The sequence below is a fragment of the Ceratotherium simum genome, chromosome 13 (genome assembly GCF_057802395.1).
Source record: "Ceratotherium simum simum isolate JZ-2026a chromosome 13, ASM5780239v1, whole genome shotgun sequence".
Lineage (NCBI taxonomy): Eukaryota > Metazoa > Chordata > Mammalia > Perissodactyla > Rhinocerotidae > Ceratotherium > Ceratotherium simum.
Window position 1 is genome coordinate 40,383,614 of NC_141912.1, and position 25,698 is coordinate 40,409,311.

The 25,698-nt window shown below is 49.0% G+C and overlaps 1 protein-coding gene across 1 annotated transcript in view; it reads right to left on the reverse strand.

Moving 5' to 3' along the window:
- KIF6 (kinesin family member 6) overlaps positions 1-25,698 on the reverse strand; it is a 376,398-nt gene that overhangs the window by 10,381 nt on the left and 340,319 nt on the right. The window contains 3 exon segments of the mRNA XM_014782562.2: positions 2,229-2,326; positions 4,744-4,879; positions 6,624-6,708. Coding sequence (XP_014638048.2) covers positions 2,229-2,326; positions 4,744-4,879; positions 6,624-6,708 — 319 coding nt within the window.

Below are 25,698 nucleotides of genomic sequence, written 5' to 3' on the forward strand. Positions count from 1 at the left end.
TGTGTGGACATAAGTTTTCAGCTCCTTTGAGTAAGTATCAAGGAATGTGATCGCTGGATCATATGGTACGAGTATGTTTAGTTTTGTAAGAAACTGCCCAACTGTCTTCTAAGGAGGCTGCGCCATTTTGCATTCCCACCAGCAATGAATGAGAGTTCCTGTTGCTCCACAGCCTCACCAGCATTTGATGGTGTCATCTTCTAAAAGATGTGTCGTGGTATCTTACTGTTGTTTTAATTTACAATTTCCTAATGACATACAAGCATCTTGAACATCTATGAGCACATACATTGAGCATCTTGTCATACACTTGTTTGCCATCTGTACATCTTCTTTGGGGAGGTGACTGTTCAGATCTTTTGCCCATTTAAAAATTACAGTTGAATTTTAAGAGTTCTTTGTATATTTTGGATACAGGTCCTTTATCAGATACACATTTCACAAAGATTTTTCTCCTAGTCTATGGCTTACTTTTTCATTCTCTTCACAGTGTTTTTTTTTTTTTTTTTAATAATTTTATTTATTTATTTATTTTTCCCCCAAAGCCCCAGTAGATAGTTGTATGTCATAGCTGCACATCCCTCTAGTTGCTGTATGTGGGACGCGGCCTCAGCATGGCCGGAGAAGCGGTGCATCCGTGCACGCCCGGGATCTGAACCCGGGCCACCAGCAGCAGAGCACACGCACTTAACTACTAAACCACGGGGCCGGCCCCTTCACAGTGTCTTTTGCAGAGCAACATTTTTAATTTCAATAAAGTCCAACTTATCAATTTTTCTTTCATAGATCTACACCACCTTTTAAAACACCAGGCTAGCCAAACAGAACACACCTTGCCAGCTGTTGACCCTGGGCTTTGGGGCTCACATAGGAGATGTTTCCTAAAACTAGAATACATGCTGAAGTGCTGGCATGGAGGGCAGGTTGGGGAATGTAGAGAAGCCCAGAGAAAATGTCATCCAGGTGGTGAAGGGCTCACTGGCCTTTTTTAAGAATGGTTTTAGATTTACAGAAAAGTTGAAATGACAGTACAAAGAGTACCCCATACCCAGTTTCCCTTCCTATATAATCTTACATTGTATGGTACATTTGTTACAACTAATGAACCAACGTTGATACATTATTATGAACTAAAGCCCATGCTTTATTCAGATTTTCTTAGTTGTTACCTAATGTGCTTTTTCTGATCTAGGATCCCATCCAGGATAGCACATTACATTTTGTTGTTGTATCTCTTTAGGTTCCTCTTGTCTGTGACAGTTTCTCAGACTTATCTTGTTTTTGATGGCCTTGACGGTTTTGAGGAGTACTGGTCAGACATGTTGTAGAATATCCCTCTATTGGGACTTGTCCAACGTTTTCCTCATGATTTGACTGTGGTTATGGGTTTTTGAGAAGAAGATCACAGAGGTGAAGCACCATTCTCATCACATCATATCAAGGATACTGTCTGGCACTCCCCCTCACCCTGGTCGAAAGCTCTATTTCATATTTCCAACATGAGAGCTCAGCTCTGTTCAAACCCGGTCAAAGGATCGCTCCTTGGCGGCAGAGGCTGAGGCCCCACTCATGCTGCCCCGGCCTCCGTCACGACAGTACCAGGTCTGTCTAGGGGATGGAGGATGGCTGAGGCATGTGTCACGGGCTTTACCACCCGAGTTGTGTGGCTGGAAAAAGATAATGTGTGGATGGCATGGGAAGGAACCTGTCTTCAGAAGGTGGTGTGCGGGGCACCAGAGTCCCTGCTGGATCACGCCATCATTCATGGAAACTGGCTCAGGGCCATCCTCATGTGGAGGCCGTCCTCACGGGAGGCTGCACACTCCCCTGAATCTGGGCTAAGACAGAGTCTTTTACCAGAGCTCCCCTGTATCCTGGCAGGCTGACCACCAACATCCCCCCATCCCAACTCCCCCTCCCTCTCCCAGGCTACTCTCCCCTCCCTGCTACTGCCAACCCCTTCTTCCTGCTCAAGGGGCAGGACCAGGGCTTGTGGTTATGCCACTAGTCTCTTGTTGCCGTGGCAGTAGGTCCACTGGCTGTCAGAGTGAGGGGGAGAGGACTGAAGCGGGGTCCTCAAAGTATCTACAACGAATTTAACAGTAAAAGTAGTTCATCCTCCCACATCATGTAGCCTATGGAGACACTTAGAGCAGCAAGAACAGCTGAGGAGAGGTGGGGAGCCTTTTCTGGGCACCCTCACCCCATCGGCAGAGTTCTCTCCTTACCTTTTGTTGGAGAGATGCTGGGACCTTTCATGCTGGGGTTCAGGCGTCTGGGGAAAGGGCTTCATGGGACTGAGGGCTTTCACTGCTGGAGAGTTTACCTGTTGGCCCAAGAAGGAGATCACAATGTTAGCTTGAATCTAACGACACGGGAAAATGTCCTTGATGTATTTCTCAAGGGGAAGAAGCCACCTATAGAAGTTGGTAAATACAACATATGTGGGAAAAAATAAATCTAAACATACTAATGACCATAACGATGGGCATCAAAATATTATCTTGCGACACCAGGATTACGGGTAATGTTTGATTGATTCTTTGTGTTTTTCTGTGTTTTCTAAATTGAGCATGTATTACTTTTTGCAGTTAGGAAAACATGTTTAAAATGTGATCTGATCATTCTCCAGAAGTCCTTTCTGGTTTGCTTCCCCTTGTTCCAAAGAGATGCTGCCAGAGTCTAGAGAGATCCATTGAGCACTTCACGTAGGCGAACAGCTCCACCAGGGCGCCCTGAGAACCTCGCGTGTCTCCATGCAGGGCTCCTGAGCAAGGCTTAAATTGCAGCTTCTCTGAGTCTTGGCAGAATGCTCTACCATTCTCCCAGAACATGAGCACACAGGAGGCTTAGGAGGAGTTGCTACAAGGCTATTTCCCGCTTGTCTACCTATCTCCCCAGGACACTGTCAGGTGACAGTTTCTCATCGCCTCTCATGTCATGATGAGGTTTAAGGCTTTCTGCCTCGCCCTGCTCGGGGTACATCTGCAGGCTACAAAACTGCCTAGTGGCAGCACAGAATTGACTCCTCAGCAACAGGGAGCCCCATCTTCCTTGTTGCAGTCATCTGGTCCCTTTGGTTTCAGTGACATTCTGTGGGACAGAGTACACATGCAGTTGACACCTGTGGCTACTCTGGCTTTCACCGTCAGTGTAAGTAATAAACTGTCTGAATCTCTCTGCTTTGCCGGGACACCTCTGAGTCACACCAGACGACCCTCATCGACTGTTCAGCGGCTGAAAGTCTCACTCCCTGATGACCTCGCTAGGAAGGGTTCTTAACCGGAGTGCAGACAGAACCAGGGGCGCTGTGAACATGGATGCGAGCCAATTATATCTTTATTTTTCCTAACTTCTTCCTGAAATGGGGCATTTCTTTCAATGATAGATGTAGACAATAAACCACAGTAATATTAGCAGTACCAAGGACTTCGTCACCAGAAGAAATCACAGATATTTTTCACATCACATTACAGTTGTTGCAGAAATCTTGAAATATTGTGTTCATCGTTACTTTGAAACTATGATTGGGCGGGCCCCGAGACCTTATTAATTAATGCATCTGTAAAGTAGTATACATATTATTACACCATAACTTCATTTTAAAAATATTTCAAGAACTGTGTTTCAGTCTTGTTGGTTTTCTTTGTCTTCTTGTGTATTTAATTTTATCCAAATATTCTTCTTTATCATCTGGTCACATGGCTGCTTGGTAACATACTGGCTACTACTTGGCTGTGTGTCCTCAATCTTTTCCTGGCTTTCTGTTTCCTTGTCCTTAAAATGAAGGCATCTGCCTGTTAGATCATCTCTAAGGTTCTGCCAGCCACGCAAGTGACAAGATTAGGTGTATTTCATCACTTCCATCGTACCACAGCTGAGGAGTCACACGAGGACAGTCGGAACTGGGGGTTTGTACTAACACGTCTTAACAGGTTATTTTAGCCTTCATCATATTACAGAGAACTTCTACGAATTTCTCTAGGAAATGTGCAAAATTTTATCTACAAATATGCTTCCAGTGAAAAACTAGAAACAACCTAAATAATAAATAGCGGGAGACTGGTTAAATAGATGAAAATAAATCCACATGATGGGAAAGTGACAGCCGTTAGAATACCACTGTAGGACAATAACACGGAAGGGTGGTCATGCTATACAATTAAGTAAAAAAAAAAAAAGCCGTTGTGACACTTGAAGACCAGTATGATTCTATTTTTATAAAAACATATGGATGTATATGCACAGAAAAAAAGATAATATAATCCAACATGTTAACACTGGTTATCCTTAAGTGGTGGGATTGTGGTGATTTTTGCTTCTTTGTGTTTTTCTATATTTTCTAAAATTTATATAATTTATATATATATATACATGAATGACTGTAAGAAGAAAAAAAAATGTTGTCAATACTATATCACAGAGAACATCACAGAAAGCAGTGGTGGCAAGCCCATTGGTTTGGGGAGCTACACCTTCCCTCCCCACCTTTCTACGCGTCAGGCACCAGAGCGAGGAAGCAATGAGCCCCGGATCACCTGCATTCCTCATTACTAAAACGAGCACTTGCTTCCTGAGCCAGGGCTGAGAGCACGTGGGCCTGTGGGTCGAAGCCCCCACTCTCCCTCTCCTCTGGCAGCCCCACAGGGGCTGTGTGTCTGGCTCCTCCCTAGCTGCCCTGATGTTCCCCAGGCCACAGGAGGAGGGTGGGCTCTGGGGCAGCCGGGGACGCGCTGCCAATACCTGCAGGCTGGTGGCCTCCTCTGCCCACCAGGCTTCAAACTCCTTCTGCAGCTTCACCTTGGCTTTGTCCAGGAGAAACTGCAGGTGCTCGATCTCCACCTTCAGGGCCTTGAGGCGCGAGAACATGGCCTTATACCTACAGTGGAATCAGAGAAGAGTCTTGAAAGTCACTGGCCATGAGGGAGGGCTGTAAATGGTCTGTCGCTGCAGGGCCTGTGCCTCAGAAGCCTGGCAGCCCTAGTGCCACGACTGGGACCCTGTAGGAGCCCGCAGAGGCCTGGGCGTGGCGCCAGGGTTTGAGTCCACCGTAAAGAAGCAGAGCCGGGTGTTTTTGTCCAGGGCCCATGGGGCCCTGTGTGTGGGATGAACAACCCCTTCTCCTGTCAGAATGCTAACGACCATCACTGAGCACTTACTCAGGGGCAGCATGCTCTAGGCACTCAACATAGATAAACTCATCTCATCCTCTTCACAACCCTGTGCAGAAGATACTGTTACCATCATCTCCACTTGACAGATTCGGAACCTGAGGCAGGGAGAGGTTAAGTAACGTGCTCTATGGCACAGAGCTAATAAACAGAGGGCCCAGGATTTGAACCCAGGCCATCGGCTCTAGAACCACAGTCTTAACTGCCTCACCATTCCGTTGGTTCACCTTCGTGATGGAGGTTATGATACATTTGTTGTGCGTGGGTGGGTTTTGGGCTACAAGCAGTTAGAATTTGTCCAACAGGAAGCAGCTGAACAGCCAAACTGCAGAGACCACTTGGCTTCTGGGATGACCCTGAGGCTAGAAATGTGGGCCAAGGGAACAGATGGGGGTGGAGGAAAGACACAAGAAGAATGGGTTGGACAGAAACTGAGAAGAACAAATGAAGTGAGGGAAACACAGGACAAGTGGGGAGCGACTCCAGGTGGCCGAGAGCAACAGCGGCACGTCCAGGAGGCTGGTGCGAGGCACTCTGGAAGGAGGACGCTGGCGGGAGAGACCCAGTGTACAGTTGTCAGGAGGCACCTGGAGACCAGCTGTGTGGGGCTTTCTTCTCCTCATCTCTCAGGATGGCGGGGGCATGCGTGTGCGTGTGTGTGCGTGAGTAGGGGGCAGCGTGATTGGGTTTGCTCAGGGTGCATGCCTAGTCAGCACAGGGGTGGCCTGTGTTGCAATGACACCATCAGCTCCTTGAGGACAAGGAAGGTGACTTGTTTGGTCTCCCCAGAACCTCTCCATGGCACAGAGGAGACAGCAAACATTTGCTGAATGCATGAATGAATGAATGGACTAAGGAGTTTGACTGGAGGGTTAAGTGAGATTCTGTGACCATGCTGTGTATTGGTAATGGCCACACGTCTGTTTATGCCGGAGGTTCTTCACCTGTAAGTGAAATCATTTTGGGACCCTAAATGGCTGCAGGATGGTATGCTGTTCTCAGGACACCTTACAGATAAGGAGACAGGAGGGAAGTGGGGTAAAGCTGCAGGCATGAGGAAGACCTCCATGGTCATACTTCTCAGCTCCCCTAGATGGCAGCAGTAGACAAGACTAGTGGCTTCTAGAGCTGCAGCCTGGGACCTTCGGCTGAAGAGAGTGACAACAGCAAACCGCGCTCCCTGATTGGTGAATTCTGGCTCTGGGGCCTGCTTTGGCCTTCTGCTCCCCACTCCAACCTGGCACTGCCTAGGGTTCCTGCATTTCACGTCAGGTGCTCAAAGGCAGCACCTCCTCCAGCTATGTTAGGACCCAGCTCAGAACCCCCTTCCCAGAGTAGCTCCAGGCCTGGATCGGGGCTTGGTCACTCTGCCCTGCCCTGGGCAGCTACAGGTCATCCCCGAGAGCCCTCTGAGGCTGGGGTCAGGGTGTGTGTGGCAGAGAGAAAAGGCACCTTCTCTTTTCTTCCTCCAGCTGTGATCTCAGCTTCTCTTCCAGCTGGTCTGGCATACTGGGTGTGGCTATGTTTTCCGAGATGCCTGTACAAGGGAGATACTGATAGGTTACTCCAATGAAGAGGAAAAGGAAAGGGGAGGTGTGATATTTAGGGCAGATGACAGGTCAGAGTGCATCCCAAGATGAAAGGGGACCCTGTGAGTCCCTTTTGGGGTGTTTGGATGGGAACCTGCTTCAGTCCCCTCCTCTGGATGGCAACCTCTGCTTGGCTGAAAACCCCCGAGGAGTGGCTTCCATGAGTATTTCGGCTGTCCCTCCCACTACCCAACATCTGTCATTGGAAGAGAATTCTTCCTTAAGTCGCCACTAATCCTTTTACTATTGAGTTCTCTCATTTCCTCCTGTGTCCCCAGGGAAGATGCAAAATTGCATTTCCCCATCCTTTGATACAGAGTCCTTCACAAACCAAGAAGACATCACTAAACTGGCTCGTGTCTTTCTTTGCACCAGTTGAGGGGCCAAATTCTCTAGCCTCAAATCATATCTCCTGTTTTTAACTTCCCTCTGAAGCGGTGGTTCCCAAGCTGGAGTAACGCAGGCAATGCTAATATGCAACCAGGGCTGAGAACCACACGCAGACACCCTGCCCGTAGGACAGGGCGACACCAAGGCAAAGCCTGGGGGAGGGTGGTGTCCCCATATCTGCTGACTGCCACTGTTGTTTGCCTGGGTACCAGCTCTGGCTGGTGTGCTTGTCTGGAGCCTGTCCTTTCCTAGCCTGGTCTGGTGGGGGGAGGTCTGTTTATCCTCCTAGGAATCTCTGTGGTTATACTGCATTTCTTAGCCTCACAGAAGGCACCTTTAGAAGTCACACAGCCCTGCTTTTGTTTTTTTATTTTTGTGAGGAAGATCAGCCCTGAGCTAACATCCATGCCAATCCTCCTCTTTTTGCTGAGGAAGACTGGCCCTGAGCTAACATCTATTGCCAATCCTCCTTCTTTTTTTCCCCTTTTTCTCCCCAAAGCCCCAGTAGATAGTTGTATGTCATAGCTGCACATCCTTCTAGTTACTGTATGTGGGACGCGGCCTCAGCATGGCCTGACAAGCGGTGCGTCGGTGCGCACTTGGGATCCGAACCCGGGCCGCCAGTAACGGAGTGCACGCACTTAACGGCTAAGCTACGGGGCCGGCCTCCACACAGCCCTGCTTTTTACATCGCGCGGGGTAGAATCTACTATGGGCCAGATGCTTTCTGAACGTGATCAGACTTCACCTTTCTAGTACTCATTGGAGGCAATATTGTTCCCATTTTACAGATAAGGGCGTTGAGCTTCAAAGAGGTTGACTTGCCCAAGGCCACACAGCTGACTTCAGGAACTGGATGCAAATCCAGGTTTGTTTGGTTTCAAGGGCCTTGGAAGCAGAAATTCCTTCTACGGGGTATCTGGCAGATGGTCATCTGCTTTCTGCCCAAATACTTCCCGAAGTGGGGAGCTCGCTACTTTGCACAATTGCACATTTCACTGCAGGCGCTGTTTCCTCTTACTGAGCGGAGACCTGCCCGCTCCCTTCTTTTCATTTCTACTTGGGATCTTCGGGGCAGCAGAGCATGCCCTCCTCCTTAATCTGATGGCTCTTGATATATTTTAGCAACAACAGCAACAAAATACCATATGTGTCTGCAGCTCTATTCTTGGGCTGACTCTGCACAATTCCTTCATCTGAGGGCTAAGTGACTTGGTTACTTTCTAACTGATCTTACGTATAGGGCCTAGATCTGGACATAAGACTCCAGAAAGGTCTAAGAGGGACAGGGTAGAGAAGGGCTCTCCCAGCTTTTAGAAATTTACATTCTATACTCTATAGCAGGTGAATTGCTAACAAAGACCATTTATTGAGTGCCTTCTATATGCGAGCTTCTGCCACGTTCCACTGGGCACTGGGCCAGGTGCTCTGTTCACCCATTGCTAACTCTCAAAATAACCCAGCAGGGAAGGCATTACCAGCTCATTTCAGTTAGATTCTGAGGCTCAGAGAGGGCCATGAATAACACAAGGTCACACAGCGAATAAGTGGCAGAGCTGGGATTTGAACCCAATTTTTCTGGTTCCAAAGAGGTAAATGTTTATACCAGGCAGCCAACACTGTTTTTGTTTTTCAGCAGCTTTGTCATTGTCATGGCCATGTCAGTTTGTCATCGGCCTCTATTAAGCTTGTGATCAGTTTAAACACTTTCATATTTTTATGAGTGGTTGTCAAAATGCGTCTTTCAGTATGATTATCCTTTTGATCCCAAATGCGAGACTTCCCATTGATCGGGGGTTCAGCCTGCTGAGAGGTCCTTATTCTGTCAGGCCTTTATTCTTTCCCCTTTGGCTGCCCTCATGTCATTATCTAACTCATTGATAAATATGCTAAGTAGATCAGCATTCTGCCCTTTATCTTCCAGGCACCTGTTACTTTCTCCCTTGTGTCAAGCGACAACTGTCACCTGTAAACTGACTGCGCAAGTGTCTTACTCCATCATCTAAACACAGGAGATGTAGAGACCATAGACTTCCCAACTGAAGACTACACTGTCGCCCGTGCTGGTGCATTTTACTGGCCCCAATGAGCCAGACTGCCTGTCCACTCTGCCCAGGCTCCCCAAAGCCTGGGCTCAGGAAGGCCCTCGAGGGCAGGGACCAGCCTTCTGCTCTTCCCATCTCCCCAGCGCTTCGTGCAGACCCCACGTGCAGGGTGCACTCAATGCTATCGTGTTTGCCGGTGTTCGTCCTCTTTGGAAAATGTCAGACGAGATAAACTGAAGGAAGTATCTTAACATCAAACTGATAACAGGAAGACTTCACATGGACAGAATATGTCCTCTCTTAACAGTGTCAGAAATGGGCCAATGTATCTTCCAGCCTGTTAAAAAAGGAACGCTGTGAATCTCCTTCCTCCTTCTGACAGCTTTTGACCCCACCCCAAGGGAACCCCTGAAAGACGCAGTGAAGTCCCTGCTCGGGGGTGACTGGCTGGGCATCCTGCAGCCGCGCACGGCAAGAGAGGCCACTGGGGGCAGGGCTGCTGGATCCACACAGGGGTGCACCATCCAGCCCGGCAAAGACCGTCTCTGAGGCCTTGTGAACAGACAGAGGGTAGTGGGGAGGCCGAGATGGGCTGGTCTTCCATATAAAGCCGTGGCTGCCCCAGCGTGAGTGCACAGCCCCTTTGTAGGAGAGGGGCTCTCTCCTCGCCCTCTTGCTGGCTGTCTTTTGCTTCTGCAGTTTCCCTGGCAGATCACAGAGTCACAGGAGCCTTGGAAGTATTCGGGGTGTCCAGGAGCCTGGGGCAAGGAGAGCATTCTGAATGCAGCTGACACAAGAATGGAGATGATGTCAGCCACCGTCCGTGGGGCATGCCCTTGGTCCTGCTCACCTGCCACCTCATTTATTCTTGTCACTCTAGCCGGCAGATTTTATTACCTCTGTTTTCCGGACAAGAAGACCAAGGCCCAGGGTGACCGGGTGACTGGTGCAATGCCATAAAGCTACCAAATAGCAGAGCCAGGTTTTGAATCCAGGGCTAGTCATTCATTCACTTACGTAACAAATGATTATGAGTGTCGACTATGGGCTGCCCCCATTCCAGGGACAGTCTACTGGGGAAAGTGGACATTAAACCCACAAAAAATTGAGTCTATGATAAAATGCCAGGGGTTGAAGAGTGCTATGGGGAGAGAGAAAGCTGGATAAAGGGTGGAGGGCTGCCATGCTAGGTAGGGTGGTCGGGGGGTCTCTCTGAGGAGGGGATATTTGAGCAAAGACACGAATGAAGGGAGGGAAGAAGCACACAGAACTCAGGGCAGAGTATAGCAGCAAGTGCAAAGGGCCTGAGGTGCACCTGCTTAGTGTGTCTGAGCAACAGGGAGAAGGCCAGTGTGCCTGGAGGGGTTGGTAGGGAAAGAGTGGTGGGAACTGAGGCCAGATCATGTAGGACCTTGTAGGCCATGGTAAAGACTTTGGCTTTGAGAGAGACGAGAGGCTGGAGCATTTTAAGGAGAGGAATGGCTTGATCTATTCCTTTGATAGCTAAGCCAAGCGTTTTTTTTGCTGATCAAGACAAAGCTGCTCCAAACTAAAGAATAGTTAATGTGAGGTGGCGCCAGGATGCTGTAAGCCTGTTGAAAGGATCTGGGAAAGAAAGCTGGGGCAAGGGACTGTAGTCAGCCAGAATGAGGGCACAGCATACCCCCAAGACACAAGCTACCCAAGTTGTCATGACAACTAAAGGGGCCACTTGCCAAAGGTGATGCTTGCATAGTGAAATGCATTGTAACCTCACCAGGAGACAGCCCCTGGCAGCTTCTGATGCTTCCTGAGGCTTGGCTTATCAGTCCTCTCGGAAGAGAAATAGGGGCTGGGAACTGAGAGAACCAAACAAAAGCGGCTGAGCAAGAACAGAAGAGGGAGTAAATCAAGGACATTTGGGCTTTATAGGTCTCCGTGCCCCCTGGGACTGTGGCCAGGGACAGAACCTCCAGTCACCTGACAGGAGGCACAGGGAGCCCTCCTTTCAAGCACAGGAGTCTGGCTGGGACAGGGCACAGGAGGTCACCGCCCTGAGTGGCATGTGAGGTTGCACTGTGGGCAGCTGCTCCAAAGCAATGCAAAAGCAAAACAGAAGGGTTCCATTCCAGTGGCCGTAGGTCCGAATGTCACCCTCAAAGGGAGCCCTGAGCAGTCAGATAGTAACTGAGACTTCCAGTGGGGTGCACACAGTCCCAGGCTGACCCCACCTCTGAAGGGTCAGGTGTTCGGGCACTAGCAGCAAGAGGACAAGAGGGCCGTTGCTGGGAAGGCCAGCCTCCTGCGGGCCCCTTCTGCCTGGCATGATTTCTGGGGCCCTGGAAAGATCGCCTTAACTCTTCTTCCCACTTCCCCATACCCTCCCCTCAAACACCCCCGCCCCCCCAAAACTCTTCTACACAGCTTTTCTTGTCTGAAATGTGCAGAATCTCATTTGTTTGGTTCAATGGCTGACCTGGGGATACACCCAAGAAACACTTAAGGAGCTTGTAAAAGCACAGAGACAGTTGGGCCCTGCTCCAGACCCACTGGGTTAGAATTTGCAGGTAGGTTCCCCTGGTGATTCTGATGCACACCTCTTGTTATGAAACATCGCTCAAGGCTTTGAGCCCAGGTCCAGCGCAAGTACTCCACGCAGTAGTTACCGAGAAGGCAGAAGCTGCAGCAGTTTAGACAGGAAGCTGTATGGGAGCTAGCGTGTCCCTTTGCCCCCTGCCCGCCTTCCAGGCCTTTGGGAGCCATTGTAGAGAAAAAGGGCTCAGAGGTTTGCAGCAAGGGAGACACATTCTCTGTGGGGCTGGAGCTGCCTACACACGACCCTTGTAGGCAGTGAATAAAATCTGAATAGGGATACCACTGCATGGCTGCTCCATGGGTCTGGACTTCATGTGTCTGATCTTATGTAACCTCCACAACCCCCACTGCAGATGGGGAAACTGAGTTCTGACAGGGGAGGTAATCCGCCCAGGATCACACTGCTGGTAAGCAGAGCTGGGGCTAGGACCCACCTCTATCTGACTTCAAAGCTGGTGCTCTTTCCTCTGTATGTGATTCCAATAAAGGAAGCCATGGGGCAGATCACTGAAGCCGGTATTGACTTGTCCTTGGTATCTGAAGGTGATGCTCTTTTCCATGAATGCCTTTCAGACCTGGGGCTGGGGCTAAGAGAAAGCCTCAGTCCCTTCCCCGAGTGCTGGCCTGTGAAGACTGCCCTTTACTAACCACATTCATGGCTGCATCCTGATCCCACTTGGCATTTGCAGCTGCCTGAGGGTGTGAGGAGCTGTTGGTACCCACTGGAGTCTGCCCCTCTCCAAGTTCAGCCCCTGAATACCCAGAGCCAGCCTGCACCATCTCCTTAGCTGCGTGCTAGAGTCCTAAGGAAGACAATACTGAAATTTCCAACTAGGCACCAAAGCTGAAAGGGGCCCTTTGGACTTCTGGAGGCTTCCATAGAGCAAAGGCCATGGGGCCCAACATGGCCATCACTTGGCCAGTGCCCTGCATGGGCGGAGGCCATGAGCTATGTGGCTCTCCCATGGCAGACGAGACATCAGAGCCGGGGAGGCATTCCAGCTGGCCGCCTCAGCCATCCGACTAATGATTCATTTGCTGAACACCCACTCCGGCCTCCTTGGGCTAAACCGTCTCTCAGAACCGTAGATCACTCAGCCTCACCTTGTTTGAGGAGTCAAAGTGTCTGTTCTTCTGGAGATTGATGGTGTCAGTGGCTCAATTACCACAATGGTCAGCAGCTCAGGGGCAAAGATTCTGGCTTCCCAATCAGACTATTTCCTGTTTAATGGCTCAAATTTATTGTCAGCTGCAGTAATCGCACGCTGACGGGCGCTCGGTGCCCCCATCCATTTTGGTGTTGATTCTGCATAACACCTTAGCTGCCCGTGCCATGCTCAGACTTAAGGGGGTGATGAGTGCCCTGCGGGCACATGGCTGTGGCTGATAATTTCTTGGGCACACTCACATCCACAGCCACAGGCCCTGCACTCACTGCCTGTGTCTGCCCCCCAGGGAGAAGGGGGCGCTCTCCAAGAGGAGGGACGGCCAGGCCTTTAGAACAATCAGAATCGTTCCCTAGGCCTGTTTGGAGCAAAACTCAGGCCTGGACACCCCTTAATAGAAGTCGTCTCTTTCTGCCCGAGTAACTTCCGGCGCTTTTCCTCTGGCCTCTCTGCCCAAGGTCACGGCCCTGGGACGGAGGCCTCTCTCCTTCTGTGATTGCTTCTTCTCCCCCACCGTGTTCTCTGTGGAGGACGCGGACCACACAGAGGGTCAGTGTGGACTTGCAGGCGACACAGGTGAGAACCCAGGAGCATACTTCACACACAGGAAAGACATTTCTAGTCTCGTCGCTTGCTTCAGCTTGGCACAGGTTCCCTTTCATGGTCGCCTCTCTCTCTCCTACCTCTCCGAAGTCCTTTCTGCTGGAACCCCAGATCCATCTTTTGGTTTCCAGTCAGCATTTCTCCAGTTGCAGCCACGCAGAGCCCAGTACAGTGACCCTCTTCCAGAGGCTCTCAGTGCCTCCCCCCAACCCCACCCTCCGGAGGCAGGTCTGTGCAGACGCTGCTTCTGCCTGCTTTCCAGCCCCGCGAGGCTTCCTCACTCCTCAGAAGCGTGCTCGCGTTTCTGAACACAAGGTTTCTCTCAAAGCCTGTGTCCCTTGCTAATTCCACTCTCTGTCACTTCAGCCTCACTGACCAGTGGTGACCACACGCCTCAGTCTCAGTGGCTTTTCAGAGAGATATTAGCAGGAACATTGACATCCCTAGAACCCAGTTACATCTTTGTCACCCCGGCACCAGCCAGTCTGGAGTGTTCTCAGCACACATACGACCTTTCGGGGAGGGCAGTTTTTCTCGTGCCTGTGAGAGGGAGCATGGGCCTTCCTTCTATAAAAACCTCTCAGGATGAGGGTTAGTGGGGTTTGGTCGGGTCTCTTGACTGGCTTCTAAGAGAAATTTCAGGACTTTTAGGCATTGAATTGAGAATCCTTAATAAAACTGTCTCTCTCCATTTTTGCAAATTTATCTGCTACTAGCCAATTTGTAAGCCAATCTGTTCATTTGGCCAAAATTTATTATATGTCAGAGTCAAAAGTGAGTTCTGAGACAGACCACACAGCACAACTGGCACATTTTCAAAGTAAGGTGGCAAGAACTGGCTGGACAAACAAAATACCCACATCAAAGTTAGAAAAGGGCCCAAAGAAATTTTTATTTTTTTATTTTTTCCCCCAAAGCCCAGTAGATAGTTGTATGTCATAGCTGCACATCCTTCTAGTTGCTGTATGTGGGACGCGGCCTCAGCATGGCCGGAGAAGTGGTGCGTCGGTGCGAGCCCGGGATCCGAACCCGGGCCGCCAGCAGCGGAACACGCGCACTTAACCGCTAAGCCACGGGGCCGGCCCTAAAGAAATTTTTGAAGAGAATTTCTGTAGAGAGAGCTAGCAGTTTGCCTTAAGCCCATCTAATCCTCTTCACTGAGGGTGATGTATACAGGGGTTGTTCTCCCTCCCTCAAAGGCAGTGAGGGGGCTTGAAGGAGACCACTCAGACAGCTTGGTAAGAATCCTTGGGAATGTATGTGTGTGTTGTGTGTTGTATGTGTGTGTATGGTGTGTGCGTGTATGTGTGTGTGTGCATGTGCACGTGTGCACAGTGGACAGACGTCTGGTTCCCATTCAGGATCTCTAGAGGGTAGGGCATGGGCTGACGGTGTGCAAGAACGGAGAGCTGCTGCTGTGTTCCTGGAAACCACGCAGCCTATAAGCCGGAAGACAGTCAGGTTAGGGTCCCCTTAGATGGGTGGTGTGCTGGTAAATATTTAACCAGCAGCTCTCCAAAACAATAACCCTGATTGGTAGTGTTTGCCAACTTTTGTGGTGTAAATGCTCCCCTTGTGGCTGATTTCAAGCTACCAACATGATGTTCCTGGATTTGGAGGTGGGAAGAGATGCACACAGTTCACCTCTCATGAGCCAGTATGAACTGGTTCCAGCACACCACTTAGACCCTCTAGCACACCACCTAAGACTTGGATCCTTTTTAACAGGGTCACTGGGACCCTAGTAGAGAGAAACGTAGCAGTGGACCACAGAATGCCTGGGGGCTGCGTGCTGGACCTATTCCATTTACTTCTCCAAATCCACCCTCCACTCTCTCCTACCTCTCTGCTACTTGCCCCAGGAGGCTCGCTGTTAGAACAGGCTTCCTTACCTCCTGCCTTCTGGCTAGGCTCAGCCAACGGGGAACAGGGGCAAGTGATTGGAGGGTGGGAGGAGGGAAAGGCTGAGATATTTCTTTCCCTAGACATCTCTGCAGGTGCCATGAGCTGGATGCGTTGTTTGACTGAAGGTCACAGCTCCTGTCAGAGGGCCAGAGCCTTTCTGCACAGCCCTTTCTGTCTTTCGGTTCCAGTAACCGCCCACTCCTCTTGCCCCCTCAGGCATAGGGGCAGCAATGCTTCCTGCCTTGCTGCTGTTACCACCTCTGAGGTGCTGCGGTCTCCCTTGTGGTTTCCCTACATTGTTCACACCTTTGTCAATAGGCCTTTATTCAACTCGCTTCATAAGACCTAATTTAAGTACTGCCATCCGCTTCCTGTTTGGACCCTGACCCACACAGGCTCAAAGTGGGTAAACAACTGTCCCAATAAGGTGCATTCCCTCAGGTCAAGGGACCTGCTGCTGAGGGACCTCCAGGGACCCGTGAAAGTACTCCAAATGAGGAAGAGCCAGCTTTGAACATCTGCCAGGCCCAGAGAGCACAAAGCCATGTTACAACAGAGCCAGCCCAGTGAGATCTTCGCCAACTGCCTTTTCTCCCTTCCTTCTGCGCTCCAGCTCCTTCTTGGGGAAACTGAGCTTAGCTGGCTGAGGGAGGCAGTGAGAGAGAGAGGGCGAGCTGACCATAGCCCTTTCCTCCTGGCAGTTGTCTTTCGTGAGAGTAAGGGAGAGAAGTCTTATCTTCGAGTGAAATTTGAATTATCGAGACTGTAGTTACAATATAAAATGACCAATGTTTTTTGTTTTGTTTGTAATTAACTAGGCTGTCCAATTTCCACCCAGGCGCAAAGGAAGAACCATCCCTCCTGGGAAGATTTAAGGAGACAGTGGAAGAACAACAAAAGGTAGCCTTCACAAGCACTTCCCACACACTGTTCAATATTGTTCAACGGGCCAGGCCACCATCTTTAGCCATCAAGTTCCTCCTGGAGAATACGATGCGCCCGGCGGAGAAAATGAGAAGTGGTAAATTTTCTGTTCTCATCTTTCAGTAAAATGATCCTGACGTTAGCGGTAGTGAGGAAAACTGAGATTAATCAGAACTGAATTGGGATTTGCTTTTTACTACCACTTCTACTATCACAACGATTCCACTAAACAGTGATTTTTGTTTGATCTCTGAATCCTTGGAATCTAATCCTTTGTAGAGTTCTGGAAATTATTATAAACCATTTCAAACACAAAAAAAGGTCGGAGAATGATATACATAATACCCACGTACCACCTCCGTATTTTGAAAAATCTAAATAGTTAGCCAGAGTTGCTTCAGTTTTTGGTGTTGTTTTTTAACTAGAACATTACAGAGTTGGTGGAAGCCCCCTTAGGATTGCCCTCCCCAATCCCTCCTCCCTCCCCAGGATAACACCATCCTGATGGCACTGCACAGCCTCCCCTTCGTGCTTTGTAGTCTCCCTCTATATCTTTAATGTCCCTTCAATAGCACTTGGCTCATACTTGACCTTAGAGGAGGTGGTATAGGTGTGGTCTTTGTAAATACTTGTTGGACTGTACAACTGTACATATACGTTTTATGCATTTTTCTGTATTTATGTTATCTTTCACAATAAAACAGAGCTCCCACTCCCCTCCCCCAAGAAATTGTATTAAAAATTTTAGAATTTACGCGAATGGTATCATTCCATTTATATCCTTCAGCAATTTTCTTTCTTTCCTTCACCATTGTGTTTTTGAGGTGTATTCACATTGCTATATGTAGATCTAGTTTATTCATTTAGAATTCTCTATGGTGTTCCACTGTGTGACACATCACAGCTATGGGTCATTTACCCGCTCCTCGCTGGGGGACCTTTGGGTTACCTCCTGTTTTTGTTTTTGTTTGTTTGACTGTTTGCTATGATTAGAACAATGCTGTGATGAGCACCTATGTGGCACCTTCTTGGGTGTGTGTTCTTAGGCACAGAATTGCTGGCTTACGGGATCTGCATATCTTCCACTTTACCAAATATTGCCAGCGTCATCCCCAAATGGTCGTTCATAGACTTTAACCATACAACTCACTTCCCCCTGCTTTTCTTTTCCTTTTTTTTTTTTTTGAATGGGAACCTCTCTGCTCTGTTATGTGGGTGTCACCTGCCTCCAGCTCCGTCATGAAGTACTCCTACATATGCCTATCTTGAGTGGGTCCCTGGCTCCTCACAACAGCTCTCTCATGGTTTCCTGAGCACACACCAGTATTTTCAAAATACCACTTAAAGCTTCTTAGTTGTCTGGAACACACAGCACCCACTGTTTGTGTCTGAGCACAGATTACCCTGGTTTCCTGTTGGTAGGTCTTCCCTAAACTCATCATTAACTTCTTTGGGGAAATGGAAAGGTCTTGCTCACCTCATTACACACGCAACAGTGTTGTTCCTAGGAAACACCAAGACCTTCCCTGGGCTGAGATCTGTCAAGCCCAAATGGTGATTTTGATCATGTGTAAAGGGGAGAGGGGCCAGGTGGAGGGGCTTGCCACAATACATTTTAGTCTAGAATTTTGTCTTCGATGTGTTTCATTGTTATGGACTGAATGTTTGTGTCCCTCTAAAATTAATATGCTGAAATTGAATCCCCAATGTGATGGTGTTTGGACGTGGGGCCTTTAGGAGGTGATTAGGTCATGAGAGTGGAGCCCTCATGAAGGGCATTAACTCCCTTGTAAGAAGAGGCCAGAGAGCTAGCCCACACCTCTTCCGCCATGTAAGGACACAATGAGAAGCAACCCAGAAGAGGGTTCTCACCAGAACCTGACCATGCTGGCACCCTGATCTCAGGCTTCCAGACTCCAGAACTGTGAGAAAATAAATTTCTGTTGTTTATCAGCCACCTAGTCTATAGCAATTTGTTACAGCAGCCCCAACTGACTAAGATATCCGTCAAATGCCTAATTCATTCAAAGTAGCACACATGGTTTCTGCACATCTGCATGAAAAAAATGGCTCTGACCACTGGTCACAGGATCACCAAAGCCACAGACGGCCCCTTCCTGGGGCTTGATTGTATTTTTGCACGGAAGAGTGATTAATAGTGCCTGTGAGCAAATGAAGGTGGAGAGATGTGGTGACTGTGGGACTGTGGTGACCCTCACCAGTTATGCCAATTGGTGCAGGTGGCCCAGAACGCGGCAGGCTCTGCGGCCGGCGGCTGTGCCCACTGCTTTGGCATTTGGTTTGTCTGGTTCCTGGCACTCAGAGTCAGAGCCCACGATGATTCGCTGAACATCCACTCCGTCCTTGGCTTCATCCCATACGCCTGGCTCCACACTCAGCCCAGCCCTGTGAATAGATGTTCTTCTCTCACAGACAAGGAAATGGAAATTCAGGAAGGCTAATGGACCGAGGTCACCTGACTAGCAAATGGTAGAGGCGTGATTCGAGCAGGGTTCTCCTGACACGAAGGCAAGTCCACTTTTTATTAAACCACAGTTGCAGTTCAAGATGGCACCAGGGCTAGTGCCCAGAGCCTCTTTCTGTTCTCTGGAATGGCTTGCAAGGGAGTCCGGAACCACTTAAAGGGTCTGGAGCTTGACAGCGGAAACTAGACAGGGAAATGGAGTGGGAACTCCTCCTCACTCCCAGCCTCCATCCTGAGCCTGGAGATTTGGCCAAGGACCTTGTGTCACTGAAGCTGGTCCTATATTCACAAGCACTGTGGATTAGAATCGGTTCAGGTGGTGAGATTTTTACCACTGGTCTTACAGAGCCACCTAAGTCCTTTTGGAACCAACTGAGATGCCATCTCAGCCTTTAGGGCAGCTGCTTCATTTACATTCTGCCTCACTCCAAGGGGTCAGCAATGTGATCATTCATTTCTGAGAGGATAAGAATATCTCTAATCCATCTAAGCCCTCACATGTCTCCTCACCAAGGCTCTGAGTATTTCCTGCACGTCTTAAGGAAGTCTGCACTCACAAAGAGGTAAAATCGTGGCACTTGAGGGCTGAGGAGTGTTAGATTCATTTGCTCATTCACCAAGCAATCAGTAGACGCCAGCTAAGTCTCAGGACTCTGCTGGGCACAGGATATCATTTGGTCCAACCACTCCATTTTACAGATGTTGGAACCTAGGCACAGAGCCCCTTAGCTGGTGCCTGGGGCATCTTTAAGGCAAAAATTTGATCCCTTAGATATCACTGATTGATTCAACAAACATTTATGGAGGACCTACTATGTGCCAATCACTGTGCTTGGGGTTGGAAATGAAGTCACTCTACACAATTACCATACAATGTGATAAGTTCGATCATAGAGGTAGGCAGAGTTCTGTGACAGCCCAGAGGAAACTGACAGCTCTGGGAAAGGGAAGCTTGGACCTTGGAAGTGTCTTAAACAAGCCACAAGGTCAGAAAGGAGCAAGATGTGTTAAAAGCTGCAGAACCCTTTCTTCAAAGGCTTAATGGCAAAAAGAGAAAGAGCCTTTGCTTTGGTTGAATCAGGGTGGGTGAAGACCCTGGGGCCCTGCTGCTTGCACACTGGCTTCCTCACCCTCACCTTGGGGTCCCTACGGGGCTGTGCAGAACACCTAGGGCCCGCAGAGCCCATTCTGAAAACCACTGGGCTAGATGATGCCGGCAGGTCCCCTCCAGCTCTGTCTCAATCGGTGGTTCCTCTTCATGGAATTCCTGGTTTCACACTCTGTCTGGATCAGACTAGGTGCTCAGCGAAGTCTGTTGAATAAATGGATGACAGTCTGGCCTTTTGCTTTCTCTCAAATTTGTTGTCCCCAGGTGCAGAATTCCAAAAAGCATTTCAAGACTCAGTCTTAAACAATTTTACACCACATGGGAGAAAGTGGCAACAGCAGAGGTGTCTCTTTGGAGCACGACAGGCATGCCACAAGAGGTCACTGCAGGAATTCTGTTTGGGAGAAAAGAGCTCCTCAGAGGCCGCTAAGCTGGAACAATGCAGAAAAAGAGGCTTCAGCGTTGATGCCTCTCCCACTCCTCCTTAAGGCCCCTGCTGGGGATCTGGAGCTGTCACTGCTCGATTGTCAGGCTCAGGTAGGGTACACCACCAGCGCAATCCAAGGGCCTCATGTGGGGCCACAATGGGCTGTTCTTGGGGACTGCTTTTGTTCAAGGGATCTATGCTCCTGGGGTGGTGAGAGGGATGGGGAAGGAAAGAGGAGGACTAGTATTCAAGAGGCTAGTATTTTGGGGGCAATCTTTGGCCCCTTTTGGAACCTGCTAATGTCACGCTTGTGGATTTTTTAAATTTATTAATCATTGTTATTATTGCCACCTTCTGTAATAGTATATGAAAAACATGTGTACAAGTAGAGGCAATGGAATGTTCCAGCAGGTTATGTTTTCACAGAAGTTTGGTCAAGGGATAATTTCGAGAAAGGTGTGTGTCATCCAATGTGGATTGCTTGTGTCAGGCACATCTGTGGGCTTCTCAAGGACAGTGATCCCCCCACCTCCATCTAATACAGAATAAAATAATTGACTGACCATCTACCCCCAAGGGGCCAGGCCAGGTCTGCTTGGCACGTGTCAGTGTGGGACTCCCTGGGGCAGCCTCAGATCTTGCTGGGCAACATCTGCAGCAGATTTACTCAGAGATGGCCAGAGTATTCGAGGCTTTCCCTGGGGTGGAAGTGTGTGTATCCAGAGGAACAGCCCAGCGCAGGGGCAAGGTGAAGGCTTGGGGTGGGTGGTGAAGGGTGGTACAGATTACTGACTCATCAGTCAGCAAATGCTAAGGAACTCAAGTTACTGCCTGGGGGCTTTCTTTTCCTAACGGCCTCTTTAACCAGGACTTCCTGGCTCACCAATGTTCAGTGGCTCAACTGCCTGTAAGATAAATGCTCAGATTCCAGGCTCTCAGCAAAATGGCCCAACTCACCATTTTAGCTTTTCCCTTGGCCACCTCAAATCAACTCCCTGAGAAAGTCATCCTCCCCCTCCCCGCTCCACATACAGACACAAACACATACCACACACATCACATACACACACACACACACACCCCACACATATCACACACACCCCACACCCCACACACACATACACACACTCTCCCATATCACACACATCACACACACACACCCTCATGCCACACACATAGCACTAACACAAACACCACACACACACATACACACCATGTCACACACATACCAGCCCCTCCCACACCTCCCACATCACATACACCCCCCACTATATACACACACACACACATGCCCCACACAACAACTACCCCCCGACTTTCCTCTGAGATTCCGAATCCTGCCCATTCTTCAAGGCTCAGCCCAGGCCTGTGACCTCAGTGACAGCCCCCAGGGGCCACTCGCTCTGGTAAGCTCCCAAAGCTCTGATGGCCTGTCCCTCTCACTGACACATTTCACATGCTGCTTGTAGTGCCATGTGTCTTTTAAATGTTAATCACAGGCACTTGGTAGAATTTTGATTGTGAGCTGAATGAGAGCCAGTCCCTGATCAAACATTGCTCAGAAGAGACACTTGAGAGAGAGGCCACAGCCCACGTTCCTGGGGTGGGCTTCCGCCGGTTTTATTCCTCCTCTGTGTGACCATCAGAAAGCGGAACACCTGGAGCACACTATCCCAGCCGCTCACATAAACGCTCTCCATGAGTTATGCTTTACTGTCAGGCCTCTTGCTTTTATGGAGGGTCGATACAAGAATCATCTGGTTGAACAACATTTTGGTATCTTTCGTAAAACTGCCGTTGAAGACATCGTTCACTCTTTCACTCAGTGTCCTTTCAAGGGTCTGCACGATAAAACCTGGTTTGTGTTTAGCTCCAGGAAGAAATTCTATTTCTGCAGATGAATTAGTTAGTATGCTTCCTGTTGTCAGAAAATGAAAACTGTAGCTCTGAGTGCTTCTCTTTCTGCTTAGTGGCTAGATAAGAGAGAGTCAAATTTACTGCCTGTGTGTTGTAATCTGCTCAGCTGTGGGGTCCAAAAGCATTTACTCCTTCAGCTGCTTTTAAACGGACTTTTTTATTTTATGTTCAAATGTCTCATTATACTTTTCCAAGATGTGTGAATCTGGAAGTCACCTGGGGAGGCATCGATTTGGCCTATTTATGGCCCATGCTGGCTGCTGGGGGTACAAAGATTCATTTGACAGCACCCAGCTTTCTAGGAGCTCATATTTTAGCATGGAGAAGAGCTATGGAAGTAAATAATTACAGAACAAGGTTGGTGCTCTGACAGAGGTGCATGAGGTTGGAGGACAAAGCAGACATGGGGAGAAGGGGCTAGGGAAGGCTTCATGGAGGAGGTCAAGGGTGAATTGGTTTGGGGCTGCAGTGGGAAGAGGACATTGAATGGAATAATATATGTGTCTAATTATGAAAGCAGACAAAGTTATCTTTTCATGTCTGTGTGCCCTCATGCGGGCTAGGATGGGAACTCTTGGAGGCCAGGCATTGATCTCTGTCCCTCTGTGGACTCCATGATGCCCGGCACTGTGCTGAGGGCAGTGCAGTGTGGTGGTTACAGCACGGGCCTTGAGCCAGGCTGTCTACATCTGCATCCTTAGCTGAGCAAAGTCAGGCAGGTTCACTTAACCTCTTTGGGCCTTAACACTAAAGTGAGGACAAGAGTGCCTCTACCTCATGGGCATTTTAGGAGCATCAAAGAAGAAAACACACATACAAGCTTAGAATCATCCTGGCACATGGTAAAGTACTCAAGGAACGTTTGCTGAGTAGTCCCATCTGCATTATCGACAATACCGCACCATTTAGGGTAGCTGGTACCATAAAGTGGGAAAAACGCACACAGCTGAATTCAGCACAGCATGCTCAACTCAGCCAGCTGAATCCAGTTCAATTAGTATCACTTCCAAATGAAGCCTAATTAAAAATAACCCTGTTTTATTGTTTCCTGAAAGAGTGTGAGGGAGTAGGCCCTACTGTAAATCCACCGGTAACTTTTGTTTGTTTATGATCTTCTTAGAGAAGATCATTGATGTTTCTCTTAGAGGACCCCCACCCGCTCTGGCTGTCACATCTAGGGGGCCTACTGGGCCCAAGGCCTCTCCTGCCCCACTCTGTCTTCATTGGTTTCCCTGTTCACTGACTTTCAAAAGGCCCAGGGTTCGTGGGTAGGCAGTAAATGAAGAGAGAGCCGTAATCTGGATTTTCAGCCAAGAAGGGGAGTAGAAGTGTTCATAAGAGCATACACACACACACACACACACGCACACACATGCACACACATGCGCAAAACTGGCCTCTCCATGGGTACCTGACTGTGTGCCAGTGGTTTGGTGGTAAATGTTTAACAACCAGCTCTCTGGGAAAAAAAAAGTGCCAATTTATAATGTTTTTCAGTTTCCTTTGTATAAATACTCCCACCCCACATGATTTCAAGCTGCCAGTGTGATATCACTGGACGTGGGACCAGGAAGAGATGCACGGAAGCACACCATTATATGGAATTTCCAGTATACAAACATAGTAGATGTAAATCACCTCAAGAGGCCAGATAAGAGTAAAATGTTGTAAATTAATTAGGAAGTGATGAATTTTGAGTATTTGTTACCTTTGTTTTTTAATACAATTTATTTAATTGTAAGCTCACATAATTTAATTTTTCCTGAAAAATTCCTGAAATGGTAACAATCGCTCCTCCGTCGTGGAACGAGCTGGCTCCAGCACCTCACTGGGTCTGGCTTGCCTTCCTCCACATGGCGCTCTCATGTCACCACTAAATCTTGGTTCTGCTGGGGTATGCGACTGCCTTTATTCAAATTATCTTGGGCACACGTCTACTCATACACACATATTCTTATGCAAAATACGAGAAAACTTCTCTGCTCAGACTTGCTCATTACCCTCTCCCCACTCCCCCAACACAACCAACCCTGCCTACACTTTCATGGGAACCTAGGAACATGGAGGCAAAAGAAAGAAACACCACCAAAGGGAATACTTAAAATGGAGGGTGAGGGAGCGTGAAGAGAGGTAGACAAGGAAACAGAACAGAAAGCAGGGAGGGAATACAAGACAAGCCAAACCCACAGAAGTGGCAGGGCCAGAGCAGACGTAGTCACTGCTCCATGCCTCCACGGGAAGCCCAGATTACAGAGCATCGGGGAGCCAAATACACTGTGTGCGTTGCTATGAGTCTTAGAGGAGCCGTGGGTCCTGGCCTGCAGCCCCAGCGCGAGTCTGAAGGGCGAGGGTTAAGGCAGGAAATGGCTCTATAAACAATCTGTTGTGTTGGGAGGTTTCTCTCAGTGAGAAGAGTTCCCTTGGGAAATATGTTCACCTGGGACACACAGGCACTTGTGGCTCCAAATCTCCCTCAGACAAGCTCCCAGGGAGTTTGGACGGCAGCATGGCATTTAGTCTCAAAATGGCAGCTGGGAGATGTTAACACTTCTTCTCTAATTGGGATAGTATGCTTTTAAAACAAATAAGCATTTCAAATGCTCTTAATTAGCCTTTCAGCCAAAGCGCTTTCCATTTGAAGTTTGCTGATTACTTCAGGCAAAGCTGGGCCCTGTCGAACCTGACACCCGCTGTAACTCAGAAGACTCCCAGAGAGAGGAGCAGAGCAATTAAGGAGACGTCCATGGTTGAAGACATGCAGGAGTTTTCCAAGGGCCCAGGAGGGTCAGGGAACTGGGGGCAAAGAATATGGAGCATATCTTGCCCTGAAAGCCATGGAAATGGCTTCCCAGGCCCTGGATGAAAACTGCCCGTGGGGTTGAGTGGCATTTTCCCCATCATTGTTTCTATCCAAGCAGCGTCATGAAGACTGGAGAAGAGGCCAGATATTGCAGGGCCCTGTGGCAGCTCTTAGGGATGCCTCCCCATTCAGTGGCTTGCCGGGACGCCCAGAAGGTCACCTTGGCACAGCCTCCCAACAGAGGTCATTGTGCCTTTCCCAAGCCCAGCCCTGTGAGTTAGCGCCCCTGGAAGCCCTGGCTCCTTGTTGGAGAAGGCACTCCGCAGAGTCTCAGCTCTGAGTCTCAGCTCCCGGCAGAGTCCCTGCCCGAGTCTCTGGCCATGGAGGGGCAGGCCTGGCGCGTTCACCTGACCCCTTGGTCCTGGGGCCAACAGTGGGCAGCTCAAGCTCCTGTCAGTGTGACTTAGGCTTCCTTTTCTACGTTTCTGATGTAATCAGGAGTTATTTGATACGGTCACTATCATTACTGAAACTAAACAACCAACCTTCCTAGTAATTCAAGTGGCTAGAGTCAAACAGGTCATCCTCATGACA